Source organism: Artemia franciscana, chromosome 17, assembly GCF_032884065.1.
Source record: "Artemia franciscana chromosome 17, ASM3288406v1, whole genome shotgun sequence".
In the NCBI taxonomy this organism is placed as follows: domain Eukaryota; kingdom Metazoa; phylum Arthropoda; class Branchiopoda; order Anostraca; family Artemiidae; genus Artemia; species Artemia franciscana.
The window spans coordinates 36,303,646-36,330,118 of NC_088879.1; the positions used below are offsets into that span (position 1 = coordinate 36,303,646).

Here is a 26,473-nt window from a genome sequence, read left to right on the forward strand (position 1 = left end):
TTAGTAGTAGTAACAATAGGTTTAGCCTTTGCAGAATTAGCAGTAGTAGTGGTGGTGGGGGTAGCAGCAGTAGTAGTACTAGTAATAGCAGCAGTAATACCTGTAGCATCGTGTACTTATTGAATTTGGGTTAATTGATCATATCCCTCCTCATTCCCTGTGAGTCATTGGATAGTTATTGGATTTTTCAACTATGCTGAACAAGATGAATATCTCAAAATTTGAACGGATGTTTTAGGAGGGAAGGTGCGTGAGAGGGGGGCACTAAACTTTCAATTTCTTATCGAATGAATCAATTACAAAGTTTCTACCGAAACTCCTTCCATTCGAAGCACCTTGGTAAAAAAAAAAAAACATTGTGCACTCTTCACTCTTTACTTAGGTAAAGCTATTGCGTTACTTATGATCTAGTATTAATTCAGGCAATGAATTTACGATTTAAAGAAACAATACCTATGGGTATAACAGATATTCTGTTTCTACTCTGAGGGAAGCCAGATCAATCATAAAGGAAGAGGATTTTTAAATCTGATTCACTGAGAAAAATAGAAGAATAAATTTCAGAATGACAACAGCGCTTTACTGTTGACCTGCTTGCGCACCGTAATGAACATCTCGTGTCTAGTAGGTGACTAAATCAATATTTCGAACGCGCTAACTCAGTGTGACGTCAAAAACACATTTAAGGCATACAGCATACATGATCACTGCCAAGGAGACGTAACGGGGGGGGTGACAGTCCCCCAGGGATGAAGATAACACTTTAGCAATGTATTGAAAGAGGAAAATGGGGAGTATTCCCATTTAAATCATGGTGGTATTAGTCCCTCCTCTGTCCCTAAGTAAGTTTCCTAGCGGCACTTTGGACACTAAACTAGAAAACTATCTATCAAAAACACAATCGATGCAGATTATGGACCATTTCAGTGCAAGGGTTACAACACTCCCTAGCCTTTGGTGCTAAGCTATCCCCCCTTCATACCTGCAGAAGAAGGGAAGAATTTCCATGGGATATGTCGAAAGAGCACCATACTCAATGTCTATCTACCTTAGTTCCATCCTAGGATGGATGAAAGACTATCTGTCAACAAGTGAAATGAGCCATTTTTTAATAAAATTCTGAAAAAGTTTGTGCCAGCTTTGCCTCTCACTGAGACTATCTGTCTTGGCTCTACTCCAATTAGCATGGCTGTCAAGTTTTTATTCACTTGAGAGCCATACCTAGTTGGAGTAATGTCAAGAAACATAGTCTCAGTGAGAGGTAAAGCATTTTTCAAAATTTATTAAAAAGGGTTCATTTTACTTTTTGATAAATAGTCTATTTGCTATGTGAGCAACTGACAGTACTGACCTCTCAAGCTTGCCGTTTTGTTCTTAGGGGGCAATCTGCTTGCAGAAATACAAGTGCCATTTCCTTTTGGTGTATCTTAGGCTACTTATAAATTTGTACATCTGCATTCTCGTAGATATCGTGTACCACTATGAATAGTACAGGTGATGATAATTTTGCTCTTATTGAATCGGTCTATCTACCACCATGACCTTTTCTTATTTACCCTATCTGACCTCACCCGAAAACAAAGATAAAAAAGAATAAAAATGTGCAGAAGCGTAAACTCTTGGATTTTCATCATAGTTTGATTTTTTTTTTTCTCTCTTCTACTTTTTAATTTTGTTTTTGCTATGATAATAATCACAGTGTTTAAAATATACTAGATTTCTGTTTTTTTTTGAAGGGAGGATGTTGGAGGAGGATTATAAGTTGAATATGCCCGAGTAATATTGCAACCTAAGAATCATCCTTATAAATTTGAATTATGTAAGCATAAATTTATATATATATAAACAAGTAAAAACTAATACTAATAACATTGTGGTAAATGAAATAAGGTCAAATCAAACTAGTTATTAATTCAGGAGTGAATTGCTCACAAAGGGAGGATCAGAGGATGGAAGGGGTTTTATATTCTTGCACTGGAACTTGACCTTAAGAAAAAGTGTATCTTGATTCCAAATATCTGTGAAATCCTAATAATCTTTTCATTAGTTTCAATAGAAGACGGGAGGGACTATTTGGATAAAAATTTTATGATACGCCCAATTCACCCCCGTGTGCAGGAATATTTATAGTTGTTTCTTTTTCTGCAAGGTTGAGGGATCATTTTATTTTTACGCCATCTGTTTCAATATAGATAAGATGGTGTTGAGAGTAAAATATTTTTTTTTGCCCGACTTTTCCTGAGTCACTTCCCCTTGTCGAAGATGTTGAAACAAAAACATGTCTTCTTTCTCTCATCGAGTAAAAAAAATAGAAGCTTACCACTTCTGAATTGTACTTTAAACGCGTTTGTTTATAAATATAATCTGTCCCTTATTAGACCAGAAGGCTTTGATGTAACAGCAACGTCTCTTTCGAGGGCATTCCACCCTTCAACTAAATCTACTATCCGACCTTTCAAATTTGGAAGCAATTATTTCCGCCTTACTCTGGTCGGTGAGGATGGTAAGTTAACATAATATTTCATTATCATTTAACAATGTTTAATGAATTATTTTTTTCATAAAAAATAAAAAAGGAATAAAAAATTCTAAATCATAAACCAATTATTCATAAATATCAAGTTAAAAAACTCAATTTTTTCTTTCCGTTTTTCGAGATGCTCAAGAAAAACCTAAGCTCTTAATTGTTAATCCTATTTAAACCCTCATTTTATTTTAAAAAAATTATCAACAGGGAGCAAATATTTGAATACTTTGAAGCTCCACTGCTTATGAGTAGGTCAGAAATTCATTATTCATTATTCAGAAATATCAGAAATAATAAACCACGTGAAAAAAGGACAAAAAGGTATTACCAAAAATTTCCTTACCTCCATGTCAGATTTACATGCTTCCACTTTTGGCCCTGGAGAATGTATCTCTTTCTGCGCTTATGTCGAATTTGATGTACATATGAAGCATTGTTACTTGACCTTCTGACAAAAATAAAATACAATTTCTTGACAAATCATAAAGAATCTGATAACTAGGCACTAATGAATGAATGATTCTATTGCCCATTATAAATCTATCCGCCCATTACATATCTGTCTTCTATTCGAATTCTGTATTTCTGTTTCTGTAAATTTCTGCTTTTTCTTCTGCGTTCGTGTCATAACAGGAGGATATCCCAAATATTTGGAGAAGATAATGCTTTTGGAAAAGTTGCCGTGGTAAAAAAAGGCTGTCGGATATTGACATAAGTCACTTGCCACCATTTCATGATAATTCTCTCTCTCTCTCTCTCTCTCTCTCTCCTCTCTCTCTCTCTCTCTCTCCTCTCTCTCTCTCCTCTCTCTCTCTCTCTCTCTCTCTCTCTCTCTCTCTCTCTCTCTCTCTCTCTCTCTCTCTCTCTCTCTCTCTCTCTCTCTCTCTCTCTCTCTCTTTAACTCCACTTTTTTCCTCACTGTATTAGTGGTTTAGACATAAATTAATATTATAGACGTAAAATGTCACATAATAAAACATATAAGAAAACACAATTAATAAGAAAAAACAGTAACGACAGAAATGAATAAATATATTACTTCACCAGTTTAATCCAAAATGAATCGAGTATAAGTGATGCTTTTAATAAAGCTTTTTCTTTCTTTATCTCTCTTTCTCCTCCCTCTATCTCATGTTTGTTTTCAGCCATGAGTAATGCTTGCATTCTCGCTTGTTATGTTTAGCGTTGGTTGTTATTTATACATACTATAGCCGATGGGATGTTCAAGGTAAGAGAGCGATTTGGTTTTGTGAATTCAGAGTGCAAGGATAGGTTTGAAGATTAATGCCGAGAAGACTAAGTCGCTTAGACAGGGAACAAGAGAAGGTGAAGATGTTGAGTAACATAGGGGCAAAAAGAATAAAGAATATCCATCAATTAGACAGTTTCGCTTACCTAGATAGTATTATTACTAAAGGTTTTGAATGCAATGAAAACGTTGAAATAAGAATAGCCAAGACCCAGGGTGTTCATTGACGGCAGAAAAACATTTGCAAGAATAGGAAGACAAGTCAACAAACCAAGGCTAGATATCGGAAGATACAGTGATGACAAGGGTCAAGTACGGACCTGAAAAGTGGGCGCTCCGAAAAACGGAGAAGGATTTACTAGAAGCTTTCCAGTGAAAGTGTCTACGATTTATTTTTGGCACCCGTCTGACTGGCCCTATTTCAAAATAGTAAGCTGTACAAAGATTGTGGTTCAATTTCAATTTTTAGGGCTATAATGAGAGAAAGGTTGAGGTGTTTAGGACGCTTTCTACCCATGAAGGATGAAAGATTGCCAAGGATCGCCATTTTCTTCAACTCTCTAGGACTAAATAAAACCAGGTCAGGAGGGAGGAAGTAGTAAGGGACGATTAAACAGAAATTGGAACTTCTTGAAATGTGTAAAGAGGGAGGCTTTGAATAGGTTGTCATGAAGGGGTGCGTTGCTGCGTTGGCCTAGGCGACTTTTTGCTGCAGGGTATAGTCCCTGTAATAAGAGAGGTTTGGATGAAGAAATCATAGGACGTCAAAAATTCACCATAAGCGAAACATCATCATTACTCTTAGAGTCATAAACAAGTAGAACACTATTATAATCAGTAAACGATAAACCAATTTTAGCCCATTCAGCACTAAAAATATGAAAATTTTGCTAGATAGAAGGTGGCTGAAGGTTATAGTGCGATGTAGAAGATATAGTGCGGATGAAGGCTACTACATCATCAGCATGATTCAATAGCTCAACATCAAACCTGAAATGAATCGACAACCAAAATTTTTCTTCATCTTCATCGTGAAACAGATTTGGAGGCAGGTTGACGTTTGTTGTCTGATACCGCAAGTGTATTATTTTTGTTTGTTTTTATTATTATTATTTCTTCCTTTGAAGGCCCTTTGTAGGCTCGTTAAAAGCATTATAAAAGTAAGATGCTATTTGATAGAGGATTTACGTACTTGCGATTGTAACTCAAGGATACTAAATTTGATAAAGTGAAGGATAGAAGATGGTACATTGACTAATCCCTTTTCATATAAGAATCTGGCTATCAAAAATAACAAAGCCATCATTAATAGGTGCCTTAATTCTATTCTAAAGCTTAGTACAAGTACTTCTGATGATGACGTAGAATCATACTTCTGAGCATACTGTAAACAAATGAAGAAGATCCTGATTCTGACCTAAAGTAGCAAAGGTGAAATGTGAAAGTAAGTTTATTATTCGGTATCACGCTAATCATAGCTCAGGTGTTTTCTGTCATGCGAGGGTAGATCTAACTACATATTATGACGGGTAGGTGAGGTGCTTGCGTCAGGCACCCTTTCCTCTTCTGCTTATTGCCTGAAAAACATGTACAGCAACTGTCGCATTACCTTAAGAATAAGCAATGTAGATAGTACTAGAAACGTGAAGATAAATATATATCATGACGCAACAGTAGCAATATATACGGCGGTGACAAAAAAAACATCTTCCATATAGCTTCACTGAATTAAGAGTGCAATAGTATGCTGAAAAAAAAAAGACGAATTTAAATTGAAATGAACAAAATATATTTAAAATTACCATTTCCCACGTGAGGATAGCTCTGTGCCACGGTTTTCGATTAAATACCAAGGGACTCTGCCCATGGAGTCCATGATAAAAGTACACTCGTTTTGTTGTGCCTTTTTGGCATTTGGCGTGCTTTGATTGGTATTGTGCTTAATGCAAATTTTCCTAGACTCCTTCATCTTGTATCTTCCAAACTGCTTGAGAGTGCTTATCAACCCCCTTTTTTTAGAAAGACTTGGACCAGATGACTCCAGTATTACAGTAGCTGCAATCCAATCAGTAGCTTCTGCTATACTTTCTACTTCAGATATAGCAGTAAACTAGCTGTTGGGGTGGCGCTTCGCGCCACCCCAACACCTAGTTGGTGGGGGCGCTTCGCGCCCCCCCCAAGCCCCCCCGCGCGCGTAAGTCGTTACGCGCCATATTGTTTACGCGCCATTGTAGTTGTGTCCCTATGTCCCACCTGTGAATATAGATAGATAGATATATATATATATATATATATATATATATATATATATATATATATATATATATATATATATATATATATATATATATATATATATATATATATGTTTTTAACTACGTAAAACTTGCGAATATACAACATTCTTTGCTGTCCCATTGTCTGTGCATATAAATAGATTGTCAGGTTTACCGACTCTTGAACATGCAACATATAATGGTCCATGGGAAAACAATCCGTATTCAGATCTATACCTCATGATTCTAATGATTGCCCTTGAGCTTTGTTGATGGTGAATGCTAATCGACCATTCCCTGAGTCGCCATCGTCATTTATATGACGATTATATGACAAAGGGGACCCCGGCGTCCCCTTTGTAGTTATGTCCCTGTGTCCCGGTCGTCATTTATATTCCCTGTGTCCCGGTCGTCATTTGTGTCCCGGTGTCCCAGTCTGTGATTTCTCTTTGAGTGTCCCGGGCGTCATTTATATTCCTTGTGTCCCGGTGTCCCGGTCGTCATTTATATCCCCCTGTGCCCCCCGGCGTCCTCGTTATAGTTGTGTCCCTGTGTCCCGGTCGTCATTTATATTCCCTGTGTCCCGGTCGTCATTTGTATCCCGGTGTCCCGGTCTGTATATACATTCGTTTTTTAGTTTTGTTTTTCTCCTTTATTTTTTTCCTTTTTTCTTTTTTTTCTTTTTTAGTTTATTTAGATTTTTAGATTTTTTAGTTTTTTTATTAGTTTTTAGTTGTTTTTTTCTTTTTAGTTTTTTTGTAGTTTTTACCTTCTTTTTAGTTTTTTTAGTTTTTTTTTTACTTATGTCCTGGTCGTCATTTATACTCCCTGTGTCCCGGTGCTTTGTTGATTGCTAATCGAACATTCCTTTTGTCCCGGTCGCTTTCTCTTTGAGTGTCGTCATTTATTTAGATTGTCAGGTTTACCGACTCTTGAACATGCAACATATAATTGTCCATGGGAAAAACAATCCATATTCAGATCTATACCTCATGATTCTAATGATTGCCCTTGAGCTTTGTTGATGGTGATTGCTAATTTAGTTTTTTTAGTTTTTATCTTTTTTATTTTTTTTTATTTTTATTCTTAATTTTATTAGTTTTCTTTTTCTCTTCTATTTTTCAGTTTTTTCCTTTTTTTTAAGTTTTTTTTTTAGTTTTTTAGTTTTTTTAGTTTTTTAGCTTTTTTATTTTTTTTATTAGTTTTTAGTTTTTTTTTGTAGTTTTTGCCTTTTTTTAGTTTTTTCAGTTTTTTTTTTAGTTTTTAGTTTTTTACCTTTTTTAGCCTATCCAGGATTTGAACCTGGGACCTTCATTCTCCGTTCTGACACCCTCTCTCATCGAGTGACTACTCCAGCATGTTCATTTTGGTGTTTTAAATGGTATATTATTAACGAAATCACCTGATCCACAGACAGACAGACAGACAACTTATTTTTATATATATAGATGGCTGTAAAGTAAAGTTTTTGCTTGGTCCTAGCTCCAACCCTGCTTCAATCAGAAATAGAAAAGGTATTGTTTTTATCCCATCTGAGGAGGTCACCCATCTGGATGATTTTGTCAAGGAGGTCCAAGTTGAAAATAGAATAGAACAAGTGACATTGACCTTTAAGAACCCAAGCCCATCAGTTATCCATTTGGTTTGCACCTTCAATCTGGATGTTCAGTTTCCTCTGAAAATCTCTGTTTGGGATGCAAGGTATACAGTTAAGCAGATTATCCCCCGAGCAATATAATGCTTCAGTAGCCAGTGTTTTGGCCAAACGGCTTTAAATTGCCAAAGAGGCAGAAGAAGCTGATTATGCAGCGGACAGCACACCCATAATCAATGTCCTCAATGCAAAACAGTAAAGCAAGATCAGGTTCTCAAGTTCCCTAACTCCAGTGGTAACCATGCTGCTAATCCTAGTGAGTGCATAGCATTCATGGAGAAGAAAGCAATTGTAACTAATTCTTTCACCAATAATATCCCAATGAGGACTGCTGCTGAGGCCTCGAAGAAGGGACTTCGAACAAAAATAAAACATATCCCTATGGCCTATAAAGACTGCTTCCCTCCTTTGACATCCTAATCACAATCCAGTTGAGGACCTGAACAAGAAGTATATGAGCATGTTTGAAGTTTTGGCAAGATAGATCCCTGATCTGACTCAGATAATAATATCACTTTGCAAATTGGTGTCAAAGATACTAGCAGTTGGTCTTGAAAATTCAGCCCTTAGCCTGACCAATGTCGCTGGAAACCTAAACAGAGTTAAATCAAGCCCTACAACCACTAATGACCCTCCACAAACCAGGAGCCTTGGCAAAGTTGAAAGAAAATGTAAAGGAAAGGAGGCTATACCTAGCCTAGAAAGTAGTAGTAATAAGCCACAGAGACCCAGATTAGCCCCCTCACAAACCAATGAATAGCTCCTTTTCAGTGTTCCAATTAGATATCCAGGGATTCAACCAAGCCAAAAGAAAAGAACTCCTTAACATTTTAGTCAGGCATTCTCCTGATTTTTTTTTATACTTCAAGAGACCTTCTTAAAACAGGAGAATACTTTCCATGATTTAAAATGGTACAATACTGTCCGTTGGGACAGTGTCCACAAAACAGGTGGTGGCCTAATGTCACTTGTGAAAAATGACTTATCTTTTAAAATACATGACCCCAGTCAACAAGGGGAAATGGAGATTGGTATAATTGACATAAAACTACTTGGAAGTGATAAGTGGATTAGTATTGCTAAACTGTCATGTTCCAAAGACAAATAAGTTCTCCCTGAAACGACTCAAACTGATCGTGAATACAAGAGGCCCTGTGAAAATAATTAGTGGTGATTTTAACAAACGCAACAGAATATGGGACACTATCACTGGAGAATTTAATTGCAACCTCTCTAACCAATTACATCCTGGAACCCAAAAATAAGTTGTCCCTTGTCAGCACCAAAGACCTAAATACACGGCTGAGCCCAAAGACAGCCAAGCACTCAGCCATTGACCTCACTTTCACATCAACAGATATTATAAATAGTGCAGAAATCCAGAAATCCTGTGACTTTGACACTGACCATGAGACTGTATCATTGAAACGAAAGATTAACCCAGTAAGGTTAGGGTACCAGCCAGTAAAATTCTGGAAATTCCAAGACAAACTCTGAAACTCTTGAAAACACAATTCAGACCAAAAAGCTTTATCTAATAAGATTACTTAAGCTATTATAGCTTCTTCAAAAAGAATATTTGGTTACAAACAACCTCATCCTAAAAGACAAAATTCTAATTCGGGATGGAACAGTAAATACCAGAAAGCCTACCTAAAGAAGAAAAAAGCAAAAAATAAATTCTCTAGATTCCCCTCAACTGAAAATAAAATAGTTTTTAAACAAAAGACAGCAGAATTCAAAAAGACACTAAAGACTGAGACACAAGATGGATGGAGAAGGCTTATTGAAGACAAATTTGGCCACAACACTCCTGTTCAGGAGCTATAGAGAAACTTCCAGATTTTTTCAGGCAAAAAAAAAAGAAATCCCATCCCTGCAGAAATACAGATGGGAAGGACTACAGAATCTTCAACCAATGGTAAACTTGGTCTCTTCTTAGAAAAGTTTCTGAATGTAGTTACTCCATTACAGTACACACACCATCAAACTAGTCCCAAAAAAGGCACTGTTCCCTTTTCAGCTTTCAAGAAGTTAAAGACACCACTTCAAAGCTAAAGCCTGGTGCAACTGGTCCTGAGAGAATTCGAAATGTCATGTTGAAAAACTTACGAGATACATTTGTTGAGCTACTGACAGATCTATTAAACAGATCTGTCATAGTCAGCAATACCATCTGAGTGGAATAAGGGAACAGTGATCCTGCTTCTCAAGACAGGAAAAGACCCTAAGCTGGAGATTCATACCGCCCCACATTACTCACTTCTTGTGTTACAAAACTAATTAAGAGGGTAATAAAACAAAGAATTTTAACCCCATTATCAGACCATATCCAAATTGAAGAGCTTAGCTTTCTCCTTCGAAGGAGCACCACTGATGCCCTAGTTAGACTAGAGCAGCCCAAAAAAGGAAAAGCTTCAAAAAAGGAAAAGGAAAAGCAGTAATATTTTTAGATATGGACTCTGCATTTGATAGAGTTGATATGGGGCAACTAATCAGAAAACTATCTGTACTGGGTTTACCAGACCTACTGGTAAATTGGTACCACCAATTCTTGATGGGTAGGGAAGTTCAGGCCTCCTTGGGGGGCTCCTACTCAGAGTTTAAGATAAAATCTTACGATATTGGACTCCTTCAAGGGGCTGTTCTAATTCCACTTCTCTTCTCAGTTTATTGTCATGATATAAGCCTGGAAAATGTACTTGGAGCAGAGCTTTTTCTCCATACTGATGATATTGCTGGTGCAGTTGTGGGGAGAGAACCTTTATGCTTAGTCAGCCTCCCAAAAAGCTGTAGAAGTGCTATCAATTTGGGCAAATAGTAATAATGTGGTTTTCTCAAGCCATAAGGCAGTTAGTGGGTTTTCCACAAAATACTTAACCTGTCTACTTTCAAACCGCAGGTGAAACTGAATAGACAAGGGATTGTAGTTGCAGAACACGTACGCTTTCTGGGAGTTGTATTTGACCAAAAAATGACATGGAAACCCCATCTGGATGAGCTGATTGGTAGTCTCAAACAAAGATAACACTTCATTAATGCTCTCTGTCTTGGAAGAAGAGGAGCCCTTACAGCCTTTGCTTCAACTATCGTAAAGTCAGTGGTGATACTCAAGATAGACTATGGATAATTTATATATGTTACTGTTAAGGTATGTTTCCTGAAGAAACTTGACACTACCCCCCATTCAATCTTATGAAGAGCCCCTGTTGGCCTAAAATATACTCCTATTGCAGCTATGTACTGCGAAGTGGGGATCCAATCTCTTCACTACAGAAGAAAATATTTCTTTGCAAGATATTTTGCAAAGAAAACAAGGCTCGAGACCCACATTATCTACAGAGAAATCATTAGCTACCACAACCCTAATGTCTGCTTTAAACCAACAGAGATGCCCTCTTTCCAAAGATTCCTTTGCCTTCCTGGCATGGAAGAGTTCATGGAGAATGGCAGGCTGACTGTTAATTTGGATGATGATTCTCCTGGTGCCTCCAAAGGAATTGGGAAATTGTCTAAGACCACCATTGGAAAAAAGGAGGGCCTTCCCCAAGCACTGATGAAAATCATATTCCTGGGAAATTTAGCAGAATGTTGTTCATGTTGCTCAAAGACAGAAAAAAAATGTAGTTGTGCAGTAGTTGTACCCTCCCAGGGCCTGTCTCTTTCCTACCGTTTACCCCCCAATCTGACAATTTTCTCTGCAGAGCTTATGGCATTTAAATTTTCACTTCAAGTCACATCAAACCAAACAGATATCAAACATAAGAAGTATATTGTCTGCACTGATTCACCGTCAGCTCGGGATTACCTCTCACACCAAAAACGCCAAGCAAGAAATGTTGCCATTGAGATTGAAAATTCGGTTACACAGCTTGCAAAAAGGGTGTATCTGTTCTATTTATCTGGGTTCCAGCACACGGTGTTACAACAGGAAACAAATTAGTAGATCAAGCTGCAAAACAAGCATCCCAACTGGGCCTGATCACTTAACTCCTATTACTGATCCTGAATTTCTGTGTTCAATCACTTCAAAATTTTGGAAGAAGAAGAGGCTTGGCTCCATTCTTCCCATACCCAGCTCCTCGATCTCTGTGATTATAAGCAGCCATCAAAAGAAATTTACCTCACATCTCGCATCCTTTCTACATGCCTCTTTCGTCTTAGATGTGGCCATGCAAAGACAGATCAACACTATTCCATTGAAAAGTGGCCTCATCCCCCAACTGCGACAGATATGGATTGTATGAAGATATACATCACATCAATTTTAACTGTAGAAAACATGAAAAAGAGAGGGAAATACTAAAGAATCGTTGTGAGAAGGCATTTAAAGCATTCACGTGCGTTCTGTTCTGGGACACCATATGTCTCCTCCTTGGGATAGACGACTAAGCGCAAACCTTTTACGTAGATCTGTCAAGACTACTGGTTTGGTTCATTCTCTGTAAGTTTTTGTTTTCTACCGTTGAGGCAAAAACTGAAAAATAATCCTACATTTTCTCAGCGCCATCTTTTCTATCGTTTTTAAAAAAATAATGCTACATTTTGTCAGTGCTAAAATTATTTATAACAAGGTTAGGTTAGGTTAAAAAGTGCCTAAATTTAAATTTAAGGTAGAAGCGATTATTACATTCGTAAAGAGCATAAAGGCATAGAGTGGTATATTCACTTTATGCGAAAGCCAGTTATACGATTTGCTATAATTTTACCATTATCTTTGGTTCTTCTAAAAAAATATTACCGATAAGGAGAAAATGAACAATAACAGTCCTGTTGTTCTATGATAAAAAGTCTTCATAATCGCACTGACTTATTTATGAGCTGTAGTTTCGTAAACCAATCACATCCTTCCTTATTTCTCGAGAGGCAAATAACCCCACCTTTTTGAAACCTTACACACCCGGATCAGATAGCTTGATGCTTAGCATTATTTTAAGCCAGTAATAAGAATGCAAACTCCAATTGGTTCTTTTGGGTGAAGTTTTAAACCATTAGAAAAGTAAATTATCCGTTTTCCTGAGGTGCCTGTTTCTGCCTGCAAACAAAGATATTTGACCAATAGGGTCTACGTGCTATTGATAGACAGTTCTGTATATATACAGTCATTTTAGAACCATCATCACATACGAATGGGAGAAGGAGCTCGTGACTTGGGAATCATTTAAAAATCGTAAATTCTCCCACACTTCTGGGGGCTTGTTCTTCAAATTAACACGCAAAATTTTTTTTTTTTTCAATATAATTTTGATCGAATTAAATTTCTTGCTATTGTCAACTCACCTACGATTTTTATTTTGATCGAATTAAATTTCTCTCACCAACGAAAGAAGAGGAACAAGGAAACACCTATAAAGAAAAGAACAAAACACCATGAAAAAATAAATAAAAATAAATTATGAAACAATCAAACAGTCAGCTTACTTTGCGCGGAAGCCATCTGTAATTTTATCAGGTAGGCCACATCGCTTTCTGTTCATCAGTTTTCTTGTGGCAGTATCAACAATACCTGTTTCAGGAATCCCTCCAAACCTCTGAAAAAAATAACACATAATTGATTGAGATAACAAATTTTAATTGGACTGAAAATGTAAAAATACTACAAACTAAAGAACACGTGCCTCAGTTTAGAATTAAACTACACTCATTAAGTAAACACTTACTTATCTCATTCTCAACACTCCTTGCACTGTTTCACATGACCCTACTCCCCTAATTGAGAAAAATACAGCCCACTGTGTATATTCCCAAAATATATTTCTATAATAGAGTAACTTATTTATTAACAGCGGACACCAATTGATCAGGGGAGGGGGGAGGAAGAGAAAATAGTCACGCTACTACAAAATAAGAAGGGAGTATAAAAGTTATCATTGCTTCATTAGGAAGAAGGGGGTTAAAATAAAGCAATTTAGAACTGAAATAAGTCAATATTTATGATTGTTTGAAGTAGTTTTCAGAATTTTCGAGGGTTCCCTTCAAAAAAAACCCCTGTGCTAGACTAATGCTAAACACTCCCCATCAAAACACTCTTTAACATTTCTGTGGAAAAAAATAAAGCAGTCAAACAAACTAGTATGAACAATCTAACGCTGAATTTTATAGCCTTTTAGCCGCGCCTTTAAACCCCCGAAGAAAAATATCCCCACTATCTGTAAGACCTCGATCATATTACTATAGAACAGTAGCGTCAAAGGAGGAGAAGGGAGCAGGTGTTACATGCACCATCTATATTTTTTTGCAGGCCCCTAGATTTTTTGCCCCCTACCCCCTAGATTTGAAAAATGCTTTTTTTGGTGTTTTCACTTAAAAAAAGGAAAAATGACAAATTTGCCCCCCCCCCATATTTTCAACTACACTTTGTCAACTACTTAACTTAACCTACCAAGATTTTCCCAAGTTAACTTAGGCCCAGTGCACTGATGGGGTTACTTGACGCACCCCTTTAAATTTTGAATGGTATTTTTCTTGAAAGATATCTCTTTTTTTGGACTTCTTTTTGAAAAAAAAACAAAAATCAAAAATTCTTCGAATATATTTTATTCAAAAATGCATATTACCCCCTTCCCAATTTTCTCCTTCGGAATTCCATAATATCCCTGGTAGCTATTATTTTTTTTTCCTTGCTGTGTTCGATTTCAATCGAAGTAATCTTAGCTATTATCACTAAAGTCAATAGAATTGTACATCGAAAATCTTAGATGGGGCACAAAATCCGATTAAATAAGCATTTCTCGGAATGGAATTAATTCTCTCTTTTTCAAATTCAGTATTGACCTTGGTAACTATCAATTTTTATTTTGGATACATTCTAGGTTCGACAAATGTTTGATAAAAATTCAATTTTTTTTTTCTAGTTGAGAGCAAATCAACAGCTGAAACGATGGGAAATGAACTTAGTATTAAATTTTTATGAATACGTTACTTAGCAGCTTCAGTGCAGAATCATTAACTTCTGCACAATCCTCACAAAAATAGGAAAAATGGGGGAAAATGAGTATAAGGAACATGAGCCTTTGTGTAGCTTTGTGAGAGGCATTAGTTAAGAAAACGTTAAGGCAGCTTAATTTTTAAAATCATAGATGGCGTGTAAAGGTGTAAAGTCCACACCTATATCACCGCATCAGAGCGACTTCGTACATACATTTATCCAAAGAAAGTGTGGATCTAACCAAACCAGACTATTTGAATCACCCTTACTCTGTGCCTATCTATCTTAGTTCTGCCCTAGGATGGATGATAGACAATCAATCAAAGTTTTCGTTACTAGGTGTTTTCAGTGGATGACACACTGAGTTACTGTAACCGTTTTTACGAGTAATAGTCGCTGAGCTCCTTACAATATTATCTGCTTACATTGATGGGTGAAATCAGGTCAACATTTTAGTTCTTCACTAATTAAAAGATTTAAATTTTCGTGAACTCCCCATTTTTGTCACTCCAACGTAGACCCTTGTCAAGTTTCCCACGGACCCCTCTGGGTCCATCTGGACCACTTTTCAAATTAATGCTATTGATAGATTAATGAATCCTAAAACGAACAGAAATTGAAACAAGTAATCACGTCGTACTGGCAATAAAAAGAAATTACTACAAAAAGAAACTACCGTCCCTTTAGTCTCCTATGGGCCAGAGCAACAATGGTAGAATATAATTTAAATTAAACTTTGAGTTAAAACATTTTAGATTTACTATTGACAAATCACTTTCAGCAAAATCCTAATACGAACTGAAATTAAAATGAACAATCAAGCCTTACTTAAAATGAGAAGAAGTTGCCGCTAACATGATTATGGCTTGCATTTCTTAAAAATTCTAAACACTATAGCGTCACTTACACTTTACTGAAAACAAAAACTATTGTAAATTTTTTTCTTGTATATTTGTTAAATTAAAACAATAAAAAGCTGCAGAGACTTTCAGGAATTAAAATCATTGTATATTAAACAATCACTCTATTTTCATTAGTTTTTTACCGTAATCTTGATTATTATTGTGATTTCTTTCGCTTTTGTTGTTACTGTTGACGTTATAACAAACAAAACCGAACTGTTCAAAAATCCATATCGTTTCAACAGAATGAAAATGGAATTCAAGCCGTTTAGACGGTTTGAGAAGAAGTGAAGGGGGAAAGGTAGCACCACACGTATTTGTAAATCTTGATTAGTTTTGTGACATTACTTTGTTGTTGCCTTTATGACAAATAAAAACACACAACACGAAATACGAATAGCTTTCAGTAAAGCTCATTATGGTTCTTTTTAACTTTGGTTTGATTATTCATTTCACTTTCTGTTTGTTTTTGGTTTTATTTATTCATCTATAGCAGTATGTGTTACAGTGGCAATCGTGAAGAGTATAATAAAGCATTATTAAAACGAACTAAAATTAAAACAGCGAAATTAAAATACATTAATAATTTAAATATTCTTAAACTAATCAAACACACTAATTAATTTTACGTAAAACACAGTTTCTTAAAGCACATTTTAAAAAACACAATAGATTTTTTTTTTCTAAGCATTATATTCAAACTGTTACAAGATAGAATGCGACATGTTCAAGATATTTTATGATAATTAAGCCACTTAATCTAAATAATCCTCATTAGTAGGAGAGAAAAACTTTTTGAAGCATTTCCTTTTTAATTAGATAACGGACAACAGTAAAAAAGTCACAGAAGAACATAATTGTGATGTAGCTAACGAGTTTAAGATGATGATTGTTCAAACCCTTCAATTTTGATTTAGATCTGGCGTTACGTTATTTTTGAGGGGTTTCAATCTCTTAGAAATTCTCAAAAATTTGTTTTCATATTAAAAATTATTACCCTCTTTAATCTGTGAAATTGTTAGTATTTCTTATTTAGCGTTAATTGGATTCTTTTGCAACACTTTTGTTGACAACGCTCGTTAAAACTTCCCATTACTAAAGTGACTTGAGAGGGAATACTCAAGAAGAAAAATTTTGAACTTCGGGTTAAAGGCTTTCGGCCAAGAAGATTTCAATAGTACACTGTTTGTATTTTCCAGTTCTTCCAATCCATGAGCAATTTCCTACAATATGGCACCTCATTATGGCATTATCAAGACTAATTTATAAAAAGCCTGTAGAGTAAGAATTAGCTTTCAAATTAACTCTTAAACAGCTCTATGATAATCTAGTGTTCTTATGAATTATATTGCTCTTGTTAATTTGAGAAGTCAATTTGAGAACCAAACACCAAAAACAAGAAGAAAAATAGGGAATTTCCCACTGTCTTGAGAAATTCCCTATTATTCTTCTTGTTTTTGGTGTTTGTGATGGAAAGGTAGTGTGGTCTTCGTCGGTATTTAATTTGAGAACCATTAGTAGACGGGGGAGGATTTATTAGATTTTTCAATATTAATGCTCTTTGTATTCTTTTGACTTATAGTTTTATAGTTACCACTAAAATTATAGTGGATAAAATTGGACAACAGTAAGAAAGTCACAGGAAGAACATAATTGTGACATTAATTGTGACAACTGCTGACATTAATTGTGATCTTATGAGTTCTATAGCTCTTGTTAATTTGAGAGCCATACGCAGGCGGGGGAGGATTTATTAAATGTTTTAATATTAATACTCTTTGTATCCTTTTGATTTTGTGTTCAATTGAATCGCATCTCCTTTAAAAGGCTAATAACTTTCGGGGATTAATACCAGGTATTGATTTATGCCTAATTTAATCATGTATAAATTTTATCTGTTCAACAGTTAATTTGAAAAATAAAAGCAAATACATTATAATACATCCCCGCATGGCTATACCAATAAATAATTTGTTCTTAAACTAATGTAACACATTAATTATAAGTAGATTCAATTGTTTATGAGCTTTATCGTTATTTTTAGGTTTTTTTTCCGTTGCTTAATTTATTACATGTAATTCATTATATAGTAAATTGTAATTTATCTACAATATATTTATAATATTTATCACAACACATTTTATAGCTTGAAATTAATTTAATTTACAAATTTTGCTTAACCTTTGAATGTTCAAAATTCTATGTTCAAAATTCTATGTTTTATAATTGTTTTTCTTTTCGGTATAACGAGACATTCCTTTAATGCATATGGATTGCATGAAATATTCTATGTTAAAAAAGCCACATAATGCAACTAACTCTCATAGATTGGAGAGAAAAACTTATAAAAAATTTATATAACATTCCTAACTTTACATTAGTTCAAGTTCAAAATAAGAACAAAAATAATTTTTGCTGGTATTTTCTTGGGCTACCACCGTGGACCAGTAACCAGTATTTGATCAAAAGATTTGGTCTGATAGATCCAGATGTTGCTTTCCCTATGAGAGTAATTAATTTTCAAAATAATTTCCAGACTCTAGATCACCCTTGGGTGATTCTTCAGAGTATGTTTGAATTATAATTTATTTTTAATAGTTCAATGATATGTTTATTAAATCTGATGTATATATTTGACTTAAACTTTATTTTGATGCCTTTTTCTTTTTTGTATCTTATCTTATTTAATACTTGAATTTTCAGTTATTTAATCTGTTGTATATTTTTCGTTGTATTTTTTCGTTGTTGTATATTATCTGTTGTATATTTACAGCAAGTTAAACTGTAACTTGCTACCTTTTTCTTTTTTTAGTCGTACCCTGCCCCCTATTGTATTTGTACAGTTTTGACAGGCAATAAATCTATATCATATCATCATATATCTACAGAAAATAATGAAAAAAAGACGTCTTCAAAACTAGCAATAGCAAAACTATCAGTTTATAATAGGAATTATATTGAAATTATAAGACATTATTTATTGTCTCCAAATGTTGGAGCCTTCTTCCAGAAGGGAGCTTAGTTTTGAAAACATAGCCTCAGGATGATCAACTAAGAGTGATGTCTTTATTTTGCAACTTTGAGGTTTTTTTCTTAAAGATTTTACCCTCTTTGTGGAAATTTTATTAAATGCAAATTTTTGTTTGTTGCAAAAAAGGACGGTGCTTTTTTTTTTTAAATAAATCTAGCTTCAACAGGAAGATCAATCACTGTTTAATCCACCGTTAGAGTTTCCATATTGATTTATATTAGAGACACCTACAGTAAATTCCTAAATTAATAGATAACGCTACTAGTTAAACAATTTGACACCAAATCTATAGATAAGGAGATATGTTAAATTTCAAAATGTTAACTAAGATGTAAAATTCTTCAGCAATTTACTAAAAATTCTGTAACACAAGGGGGGAACTAAAAAATTACTATACGTTTCTATGCGTAGGATTTGAATTCCGAATTCGATGTAAATTATCGTATTTTAAGCACGGTAAAAGAATATATTCTGCCCTCTCTATCCACTCCCTCTCTCTCCAAAGCTAACAGAAAGTCCTGTAAAATGCAGAGGAAAATAGGAAAAGAAATGGAATGAAGAGGAGCTATACAAATCAGAGAAGGTTAGCAAACGAGTGAAAAAAGAGGATGAAGTGATTGAAAACTAACCTGCATTTCTTTGATAGCTTTTATAACTTCTTCTTCAGATCTAAGATTGCCAGTTTCCAAGTCTGACGTCGGCAGATAGCCAAATCTCATCATATAATTTAACTGTAAAAAAATAAATATCAGTTACTTACTGAATACTGGACTTTTCTTTGACTGTTTAGAAGAAATTCGAGCTGATAGATAAAATTCCTACTCAGGCACGTCAACAAGAAGGGGGTAAGTTGGAAGCAATTTCCCTCCTTGGCATTTGGAAAATACACAATTTTCGTATCTCATTCAAAAATACCTTTTCGGGTATTACCGTTGAAAAAAAAACGAAACTGTTTATCCTAGAATTTGCGATATAATCCCCCTTTCCAGTGTTTTCGTGAATTGACGCCCCGAATTCATACTGCATATTTGATTTAAATTTGAAAATTTGACTGCCACTGCTATTCATACTGGTTATGGCGGTAAAAATCAAGTAGAGAATAGTTTTACGGTTCATAATAAGCAAGAAAAACGATGGATTTTGAGAAGAGATACAATTAATTTTATATATCACATACTAGTAATCAGGTAATTGCTTCTTTATCAAATAATTAATTTATCAAGTAATTACAAATGCAAGATAATGTAATCAAACAAGATAAATAGTACAATAGACCCACCCAAAAATGTTTGATCTGACTCGTAAAAACGTAACAAAAAAGGATATAAACAACATTTTGTATGTATTTTTTGAGTTTTTTTTTGTGAACCCCCCGGAAAAAATCCTTGTGTAAAGCACCCTCCCCCCAAAAAACGTGGATGTAGCCCTGCACTAGACTTGCCGGTAAAATGCTCTTTTTTTATATGGGTGACTTGTATAACAGGCTACTGTAAAAGATGCCATGCCTCTAATCATTTGCCTTTCCTTTGTTGGGAGGGGGCACTAATTTGTAAAGAAAGATCGGATTGAGAGATGAGTGAATTGTGGGGAGATTCGTTAAAAAGCATTAGTGTTTTGAAGAGGGCATTCCCTATTACCGATGAAGACATGCCAGAAAAGATTGGCTATTTCCAACCACCCCATTGTTCTAAAGTAATTCAGTTGGAAACGATCCAAGCGGGAATAGATATAGGGTGAAAAGCTAGAAGATGAAGATCGAGTATGGAATCTTACATAAATTATTGTCTTCTGTCAACTTAGATTATTTCGTCTAATCTTCTCCTAGAGACACTCTACAAATCTGGGATAATTAGATGTGAAAAAAAAAATGTTAAAGTTAAGAGATTAGTGCGGCATCGAGTTTGAATGATTTATGGCAATCTCCTACTGTTACGCATTAAGAAAACGGAATTGTGGCGGCACTAGGATTGTGGAGAATGGCGCCAAGATACAAAGTGTATAGAGGGGGAAAAGATTTTTTTTCGGTTTGTTTAATGATGATATAAAGTTATTTTTAAAAACCTGGGATGGGGAACACTTTGTTTGTTTTTTTAAATGAATTAAAAAAAAAAAAATTCAAAATCTCAGGGAAGAGGGCAATTTTAACAGGAATGATAGGAGCAGGAACAGGTCTGTTCCTACAGTTGGTGGTGAAATAAATGAATAAGTTAATCCTTAAACAAACAAAATCAAACGGAATAACCATTTAAAACTTACGGAATAGGACAAAGATTTTTATCGAGTTGTTTGAATGAAGATACAAAAGAAAGTTTTTTTCAAAATCTAGGATGGCTATTGCCCCCCTCCCTCACTCCAACAGGCACATACTTGATGCCCCTAGTTGGGAGGTAGGAATAACAAATAAAGGACTAAGAAATTTCTCGACAGTAGGACCAAGGATGAACAAAACAAATTTGCCTCACCTTATTTCTACTGTTACTATATTATCAACGCGATCATGACAATCAATGTGACATCAATTCAAATTTTTATTGACTAACTACCTTACCGGTCGCTTGTTGGTACGACCTCAAATGAAAGACAATTCGGAGAAAATCCCCCTTTGTGGAAAAGACCCCCTTCGCGAAGAATTCTCAGGGGGAATTCCCCCTGTGTATAAAGAACGGTTAATTTTTTAAATTTAAAGGTATCTGAAAAATTTATCCCCAGTAAATTATTTCCTCTTGGAAAATTTTCCCCTGGAAAATTTGTCCCCGCGTACAACATAACTGTCGTATATTTAAATTTTAAATATTTGAAAAATAAGGCTAGGATTACTGACTTACCAGTCAGGCTTTGTTTTATGATTATACCTACTACCCAGAAAATGTGAATAGTGTGAATGGAAGGAACTATCAAGCATTTGTATTCTGGGGTCTCTAATTTCAGTCAGCGCGTTGTGAGGGCCTTGAGAGGGGTACTTCATACCTAAAACCTTCGCAATAGTGTAATCGACGACTTTTTCAGAGGTTCTTGGCGATCGGATGAGCAATGTAGTAATGAAAACAGGTGGACAGACATAAATTAAATTTTACATATATAGAAAAAGTATAGCTAGAGCTATTTGAATTCACATTAGCCTACTGTTCTCATTACTTCCTGACTACAGTAAAAATTCCATAAAAGTCTGAAGAGCAACGCAGCAACAATCTGTTGTTTTAAAAAGAATGATAGGACTAGCATTGGGGCTGTTCCTACAGTTGACGGGGAAATTAATGAATAAATTAGTCCTAAAACGAAAGGAAATTAAACTGAATAATCAAAACTTAAAGCGAACATAATTTACCATAAACAGGAGTAGGGCTAGGAGCTACTAAGCCTTCTAAAAGCCAGAGCATCACTTGACCTTTACTGAAAACGTATTGTGTTTCAAACAGTTCGTTTTATTTGTTATATATCAGCAGCAATATAAAAACAAAATGACATGATAAAAAACAAGTTTTACTAGTAAGAGTGGTGCTACTCTGTTTTTCTGTCAAGCAATCAAACACAACTTAGAAACAATAGGGACTAAAAAAAATTTTTATTCCCTCCCAAGCCCTCTAAACAACTCGGGTGTCTTTTGCCCTTATATTGAAAATAATATACGATGGTCCCTATAAGACAAAGAGAGAAAAATCTCATGATAAAACTGCAAAACAACGGGTCGTTAGCCATTAGAAAAAAAAGGCGATAAACTCGACGGATGTTTTGCCTGTATAAAACTAGGTAACTTCATGGCTAAAAATTGAAATAATATAAGACATAACCAGCTTAAAGAGAAAAGATAAAATTAATCTATAAAGTTTAAAATAAAGAAATAAAATCTAAACTAAAAAATAATATATATATATATATATATATATATATATATATATATATATATATATATATATATATATATATATATATATATATATATATATATATATATATATATATATATTTACTATGCCATTGTTTATCACAGTGTAGATATACACAATTTGAGTGACTATTACGAACGCACAAAAGCAACTGGATAAATAATAAGAAAGTTAATTCCATATAAAATGCATTAGTTTGTTGGGAAATAATACTTTTGTTGATATGCAATGCTGATATTCTTTTGGTCTTGTAGTTAATTTAATCTCTGGTGATTTTGCAAGACCTTGTTACAATTATTAACTATGGGCTCATTTTAAAATAATATCATAAATTGAATCGATATTTCAATCAATATTGAGTGATATCCAGCTTTAGATTTTTTATGGTTTTTATTTGTCAAAATGCTTTGCTTTTTATCGAAAAGAAAAGAAGAGAAATCGGGCGAGACCCGACAGGGATTTTGCGCCAAAGAAAGGGAGTCAAAGACGTAGGAAAGTTTTTTTGAACCCTGCAGATGATTCTAAGGTTAGATTTTCTAGTTAAATACCATCAACCATTTAATTTGTTTATAGATTTACTATAAAGATAGGTTAAACTTGAGAAACCCTTTTCACATAAGTAAGTGGTGTAAAACCCTACACGAAAATTAAAAGCAGTGCTTGACAGTTCTTTGCATTCCTTCCTAATACCAATCCAGAGATCTAACAATGTAGTGCCAACAGTCAAGTATTTGATGTTCAGCGTGGGAGCACATAAGACCTGAACGACTAGCTCCTTTTGAAAGGTAGTCAGGTCTAGAAAAATGTCACGTACAAAAACGATGTGTTGGAAGATGCCAGTGACATCTGTGGTTTCATCGAGTAGTAAAACAAAGCAAGGACTACCTCGAATTGCTCTGACAAGTTGTTCTTTTGTGTCATACGCCATATCACTAATTTTTCTTGAAACTGTATCATTTGACAATGAAATTGTTTTTAGTTCTTTTTGCCTCTTTCCCTCCAAACATGCAAAAAACAATTTCTGATGCGGCAGAGAGGATTAGATTTTCGCCAATAGTATGGCTTTTACTATCATTCGCAATCAAATGACTAACATTGTAATAAACTTTTACAACTCTTTCATTTTGTTCTGCACCAGAAAACTGTTTCATTGTGAATTTCATACTTTCAAGATCTTCCAAAAGACGTTCAAAGTACTGCTACTCTTTTTCTACTAAATTCACATGTTTGGTTTCAAAATGCCGTTTTAAAAGAAAAGGTTTCATAGATTTGTTTGATAAAATTTCAGAACAAACAACAATTGTGGAATAGGATCAGCTGAGCTTCCAGCCCAAATAAAATATAATTTCAAGTACAAGTCGTCTTATTTTTTTCTTTTTTACTTTTAGATTCATTTGCCAGAATTTCATATTTTTTTTTTTAGGCTACTCATTAGCAATAAGACGTTCAGGACTACTTTCATTTTGTGAAGTTGATACACCAGAACTTTGATTTGGATCTTCATGAGGCATTTTCCTTAGGAGCCATGTATCCACTATTAATTTTTATTGCAAATTCACTTACGTACCTGATTCAATACACTGACGTACTGTTTGAACAGGATTGAGTGTCTGCAAAATAACCCACTACAAAAATAGACGTTTTCTTCTATAGACTAAGGCACAGATCTTCAACATAATGATGATTTTCAAGCTACTTTATGGCTTCAAAACCACAAAAAGTTTCAGAAGCCTGAACTATCGATGTCTTCTACTATGAATTATGGCGACATATATTGAAGATAAGACGATCTAAACGCACCATCACTTATTCACTTCAAAACATAGCTGAAAACCACTCAACTATATTAAATACCGTCAAATTCAGAAACCTACTGGTGTCAAAATAATGGCCTGCACAACAACGCCCTCTGAAAACGATATCAAAGCAGTGCTTGGCGTGCCCCGCGCTATTGATGCTGAGGAATCAAGTTAGTGGTTGGAAAATTAAGGCTGATGGTCCACTATCACGTCTAACCTAGAATTACTTGGTGTTTTGAGAGATTCGGTAGGTCAATGGATCAAAAATGATTGTCGTTTGTCGAACAAAAACTACAGACATAACCTCCTAGTGAAACATGTAGCCAGATCTCGAAACCGCCACGAAGAGTTAAGGGTTTACAACAAGAAATAAGATGAAAAATGTCAAAAGTTGTTTTTGTTGTTTACTGATGTAGTTGAATGTGAGAATTGTGGGGATTTTTAGATTTGATACCCATAGTCCCAACGTTGAATGAGAAGATCCCTTCATTTCTGAAATGATGCCCACGTTGAATCTAATGGTCACTTCATTTCTGAAATTGGCTTAGCCAGACTAGCAGCTGAAGAAATAGTCAATACTTTATATGGATGTAGAAATTTAAAAGCCAATCAGGTGCTTTGGTATTTAAAAAAATAAACAAAGTAAATTAATTAGACTGACTTCTGTATGCATCAAATAAAAGGTCTTAGCATGTTTCAGGAGATTTCATTAATTCAGCAGACAAGTCCTATAAACACTTTGGTTCTTTATTGACTAAACGCTTTCCTGTCTAATTTCATTCTTGTAGCAGCGAGACAAATTGCTTAGAAACTATTTTCCAGTCAATGACTTTCTAACCGATCAATATTTCCCACAAACTCGTCAGTATTTCCCGTGCTTCTTAGGTCATTTCCCCTTCTTAAGGGGAAATTGGTCCCTAGTGTCTTCTCTCCAGTAGAAATGATGTCGAGTATGAGTGTATTTGTTTTATAGGTTGTTCAACATAATATTCTTCTTCTCGAAATAAATATAGGACAAATCCTATATAAGGCTTAGCAAGACTTTATGTGAAAATTACAAGGTCGTCTAGACAACATTTGTTGCTGTCCAAATTGTTGTGTTCTTTATTGTTTAAGGGGAAAAAACGATAAGAATTTAAATGAATACACAAAAAATTAAAAAAAAAGTTTAACTTCTTTAAAATAAATTAATTATATCTAACACCTGAAACACTTAATTGCTAATTAGTTATTTCGTTCAAAAAGTCAATTCTTGACTCACTTGAACAGTTATACCTAAAATGCCTAAAAGCCAAGGAGTTTGACGTGTTATTTTGTGCTCACCAAATGTACAAGTTTGACCGGGGAGGATGATTTGTCAGAGGCACCGCTCTGGTGCTGCTTTTCATGGATCCCTACTCCTGTTTTGGGGGATTTATCCTCATTCAAGTTTGATTTGAATGATTATTTTGATTTGATGTTTTTTTAGGCTCCGTTTCATCTATAGCTATACTTGTTTTTATTCAGTCTGAACTGATTACTTATTTTAATTTCTGTTCATTTTTGTTTTACGTCTTTAAAAATATATTTTTGGAAAACATTTTCTAAAATCAATTCGAAAAACTTAGACGGAATACTTTTCAGGCTCCACTTTATGGAAGAAAAATTGTTATTTAAAGTTTGTATAAGCACTCGAGTGAAGATATGAATGCGATGACGAGTAATCTACTACTACTACTAATAACTCACTGTATTACCAAGCCAAGCACGCTCACTCCTCTATCCCGATCTACTGAAAGCCTCCTTCTTTACACCCTCACAGGAAGTGTCAATTCCTTTAAATTTCTTGCTTATGATATCCTCCCACCTCATTCGGGGACGAGCTGTTTTTCGTTAGGCCCTAGATGGTCTGCCGACAAGGGCAATATGTCATCCTTTATTCCCAAAACATGTCCTAGTCATCTCAACCTTTCTCTCATTACAGCCCTACAAAGCGGGCTTGAACCACATTTCTCGAACAGCAACTGTTTGAGATATGGTTAGTCAGTCGGATATCCAAAACAATCCATAAGCAATATATCTGATAAACATAAAGCAAATCCTCTTCCCTTTTTGGAGTGCCCACGTTTCAGAACGTCACTTGACCACTGTCAATACTGTAGCTTCCAATATTCTAATCTTTTCCAAGGCTTTTCTTCCTGTTCTTGCAAACCTTTTCTGCTGCGAAAAAACATCCCCGGGTTC

General features: G+C 34.9%; 1 protein-coding gene across 3 annotated transcripts in view; it reads right to left on the minus strand.

Annotated features, from left to right (window-relative positions):
- LOC136038211 (matrix metalloproteinase-2-like) overlaps positions 1-26,473 on the minus strand; it is a 251,182-nt gene that overhangs the window by 88,712 nt on the left and 135,997 nt on the right. For 2 of the 3 annotated variants that reach the window (XM_065721295.1, XM_065721294.1), the window contains exons 3-5: positions 19,197-19,298; positions 13,128-13,237; positions 2,871-2,975 (exon numbers count right to left, since the gene is read on the minus strand). In XM_065721295.1, coding sequence (XP_065577367.1) covers positions 2,871-2,975; positions 13,128-13,237; positions 19,197-19,298 — 317 coding nt within the window. The remainder of the gene's footprint in view (positions 1-2,870; positions 2,976-13,127; positions 13,238-19,196; positions 19,299-26,473) is intronic. The other variant, XM_065721296.1, reaches the window with a different exon arrangement.